Source organism: Salvia miltiorrhiza, chromosome 8, assembly GCF_028751815.1.
Source record: "Salvia miltiorrhiza cultivar Shanhuang (shh) chromosome 8, IMPLAD_Smil_shh, whole genome shotgun sequence".
Lineage (NCBI taxonomy): Eukaryota > Viridiplantae > Streptophyta > Magnoliopsida > Lamiales > Lamiaceae > Salvia > Salvia miltiorrhiza.
In genome coordinates, this window is record NC_080394.1 from 17,303,013 (window position 1) to 17,307,193 (window position 4,181).

At 35.2% G+C, this 4,181-nt stretch overlaps 1 protein-coding gene across 1 annotated transcript; it reads right to left on the bottom strand.

Annotated features, from left to right (window-relative positions):
- Positions 1–1,461: 1,461 nt before the first annotated feature.
- On the bottom strand, positions 1,462–2,967 carry LOC131001502 (transcription factor bHLH30-like). Its single transcript, XM_057927889.1, has 3 exons — positions 2,666–2,967; positions 2,229–2,510; positions 1,462–2,147 (listed from the first exon to the last, which is right to left on the bottom strand). Exons 2-3 carry the CDS (start codon positions 2,460–2,462, stop codon positions 1,749–1,751), a joined length of 633 nt encoding a protein of 210 aa, XP_057783872.1. The 5' UTR covers positions 2,463–2,510; positions 2,666–2,967; the 3' UTR covers positions 1,462–1,748.
- Between the last annotated feature and the right edge of the window lie 1,214 nt (positions 2,968–4,181).

The window sequence follows — 4,181 nt, forward strand, 5'->3', positions numbered from 1 at the left end:
GAATTGGTGTGCGAGTACCTTTGCACCTATAGAATCTTGTGGTAGATCGAAGTCGGCTTCTACTTATCAGCACCGGCGTCGGGAAAGTGGACGCAGAGGATTTGGAAGACGGTTAGCATCTTGCGCAGGCCTCAGCATATGTGATGGAGGAGTTGACATCGCTGGAATTGTTTCTTGAAGCAGGGAGCTTCTTCTTTGGACCCGATTAATCATCTTTATAGGGCATTTTGTTGCAGAGGTGAGTGAAAATTTGGGGATGGAGAAAAAAAAAATGCTAGTTTTATTAGATACTCTATTCACAAAACATTTTTTTTGATGAAGTGGACTAGTTTTAAGAAAAATTAATTATTTCTAAAGTGGTTATAGTTAGTGAATTTATGTGATCCATTAATAACAATATTGGTAAATATGTAAAATTTTAAGGGTGATAGTTTGTGAGATTATGTCCAAAAAAAACATGAAGATGTTTAAAAAATAGGAACATATTTTCTGGACAAACGAGAATAGAAAACTAGCAAGATAATTCGATCAAAGAAAGAGAATTTAATTTAAGGCTACGAATTAATGAGTAAAATAAGAAATTTATAATTATTTTAAATAAAAAACTATAATAAATAAAATGAGAGCTACGAATAGGATCATCTAAAGAGAAAATAAGTGAAAATTAGCTGCTCGAAAAAATATTTCACTCTGTTCAAAAAAAATATTTATAATAAATATATAAATATAATAAAAAAATATAAATATATATTTTCTTTCATTATCGAAATAAACCCATCCTAGTTTTCTCTCACAGATCTAAAATTAAGGTTATGGTTAGGTGAGATTGGTCAAATTCCGAGCTTGCACTGTCGTCAATTATCATAAATAGTATATTGATTGTTTTTCTTTATTATTTGACTACCAATAAAATAATAATGTGAAAAGCAATAGTCATGAACTTGGTATAAAAAGCCCACAAATTTGGGCTGCAACTTTCGGAGCCCAATTTTCAACCGGATAAGGCAAATGCGAGTCAGTAGTCGGTGCTTTGAAAGTGGCGCAGCTTCTTCAAGATTCTGATCACACGTGGTATTAAATAAAATAATAAAGTTCTTTTAAATAACTACTAATAAATATGAAATGCATGCTTACGTATATACCACTAATACTATTAACCACACGAATATATTCTGTATTTATGAAACATCAATCACAGTAAAGTTTGGGATCCCGTGTTTTTGAATGAATTCAAAATATGATGAATCGATCATTGCATAATCTACTTAATTTTCACCATACAATACAACAAATTTGTATCGCTCGTAAATATTGTATACAATGTGAACAAAAATACAAAACACACATAAAGATCCATGGCCCATAATTTCACCAAAACATGCAATGTACATGAAGACATAGTACCATCGACATATGCATGACAGTGTGTATTAAAACATCATAGCAATACCTGAAAGATCCTTTTTCCCTCCAAAAATATATAGATATATCATCTAAAAAATCATCAAGGAATCTGAATATCACAGGATCCCATTCCAGAAATAGCTAGAGTTTCCAACTTTACAAACCAAATAACATAATTAAAAAAAACAAAGTATAGGTGGTTTAATTTTGTATATGAATATTAGTAGATTTAGCGAGAGCAAAAAAGTGGATGGGAAGAGTTACATAGATGATGAATGATGATTGGGTTTGTGATGGAAAACAACATGTCCAGTGGCGGGCCCAGCAAAAAGGAAGAAGGTGGTTCACAAGTGATAGTAACGGGGGCGTTTGGTGGCCGGCAATCCCTGTCCCGAACTCGCCTCCAACGTCGACTTGTCCATGACCATTTTCAGCGCCCGCCTCAGCGGGCCCAATCCGGCGTCGTTTTGGGTTACCCACAGCACGCTCTTGGTTCTCCCCCCCACCGTCGACATCTCCGCTCTCACCACCTTCGCCTCCGCCGCCTTCAGTGCCTCTATCATGTCCACGATTATCTCCGGCCTGTCGTCGCACGACAATGCCGCCTTCATCAGTCCCGTCTTCTCGCACTGCCACACCTTCAGCTCGTCCGCCTCGCTCGGCCCCTCCTCCAGCTCCGCCGCGCTCTTCTTCAGCTCCTTCACGCGCCTCACGGCTTCTCCCAGCAGGGACGCCTTGTCCGTCTAATTCATTATTACGTTAACCCCTATCCATTAATATCTATATATACCTAGCTTCTCCATGTTGCATCAATATATGTATACCTTGATGGTGTTGGGGAGCATGGATTTCAGGGTGGCGATGTGGCCGTTGATTCTCTTGCGGCGGCGGCGCTCCGCTTCCTTGTGGCTGATGCTGGCGGCGACTGCTTTGGCTTCCGCCATGGATCTTGGGCTGAGGTTTGGATTGTCGGAGTTTGTGGGCGAACTCAGCATTCCCACAATGTCGTATGAATCCGAACACGTCCCCATATCATACAAACTTGGAATAGAAAACATGTCTTCTTCTTCACCTCACTTTTTTGACTCGGAAAAATCAATAAAGATCTTCAAATACAACAAATCAAATGATTATCTCAAGTCAAACAAAATACGCATTCACACTATGAACAACTCCCACTTCACTACAACAAACTGCAGTTCATCTTGTGTGTGTGTTAGTGTGTGTAAGAGAGAGAGAGAGAGAGAATGATTGAACTTACAGAGATGGATATTGTGAGTATTTGTGGTGGTGAGTTTGTGAGAGGAATCTTATATGTGTGTGATCAGCAAATTCGATTCTGGGACAAAGGAATCAACGATGTTGATTTCAGTTGGATTTTCAAGAAAAATTTGTGGAGAATTGTTTCCATAGATAGGCCTTCATTGTCAAAAATTGTTGGCCAGATGAGTAAATAAGATCTTCACTTGCATCTCCATTTATAGTAGTGTTTTAGGACTACGAGGTTTAACTTTGTTGGTTTTTTAAGGTTATTCCTTAATTTCATCATAAACTCAACTCAATACGTAATACTTAAGTTTACTCGTTATATATATTCTTAACTTTGTCATAATTATTTTATTCTCAAACAAATATTTTCGAATTAAATATAAATTTTATATTGATGATATATATATATGAGAAGGTTCAACGGAGAAATATATATTTTGAAATAAAGGAGAAAGAATCACATCCATTGATTTTGCTAGATCGAACGATGCTCGTTTATTCTGATTAGATGTGGTTTTTATATACTAAAGGCTATGATGGCCAATTACTGATCTTCATAACCGGTAATTACCATATGTAATTATAATCAAATTAGTTTAATTGTAGGAGATTTAAGATTTTATATGAAGATAAGTTAGATACATTTATGTTTTCATTCCATCACTACGTTGTTGCTTCAGATTTCCCCATTGAACCTTTGCTATTCACTGAATAAAACTCATAACTTTGAATGTATGTTATGGATTCTCAAGGTACGTTTATCAGTATACGGTATATGTTCATTAACAAAATAGATATGTTCATTCGTTTAATGTATATATATATATATTTCCCGATAATGCCATGTTCAATAATTTATTACTTGTATGTAATTTAGAACAGTTGAACAAATTAATACATTTGTATGAACATCAGAATTATTTGAAGGAACTTATGGTGTTCGAATCATGGAGTGCCAAATTTTCAACGAATACATCTTTAAAATATAAGTTCTTCAAAAATATATAAATGTTCATCACTGCGGTACACACAGTTTGGCAAAACTGACCAAATCAACTCCAAAAATGGAAGGCGAGAAATTTCAAGGATATCATAATATCTACCAAATTCGCTTCAATCGAAGTTAACAAAAATGACCTTTTGAACGAAAAATGATTTTTCGGTAAATTAAAAAAGCTGACTATAATTAAAAGATCTTTTAATCTCATCCTTTGATTTAGTGTGATCCTACGAACGAGATTTCTTCCTCTTTCTATCTATAAGGGGCTTTTCTTGTATAAATAGACCCCTTATATTCAATTGAGAATTGAGAATTGAGAATTGAGAATTCGTCCAAACTGTTGTGAACAAGTCATTCGTTTTAGTTATCCAATGTTATCTCTTTTTAATAAATATTGATCGTATCAGTCTAGTCAATGTACAATTCAGAATGACGATAAAGTGTAATCTTAGTTATTACGATGTTTTTCTTTCAACTAATAGGTCAAAAAATGCATCTCTCCAGATGA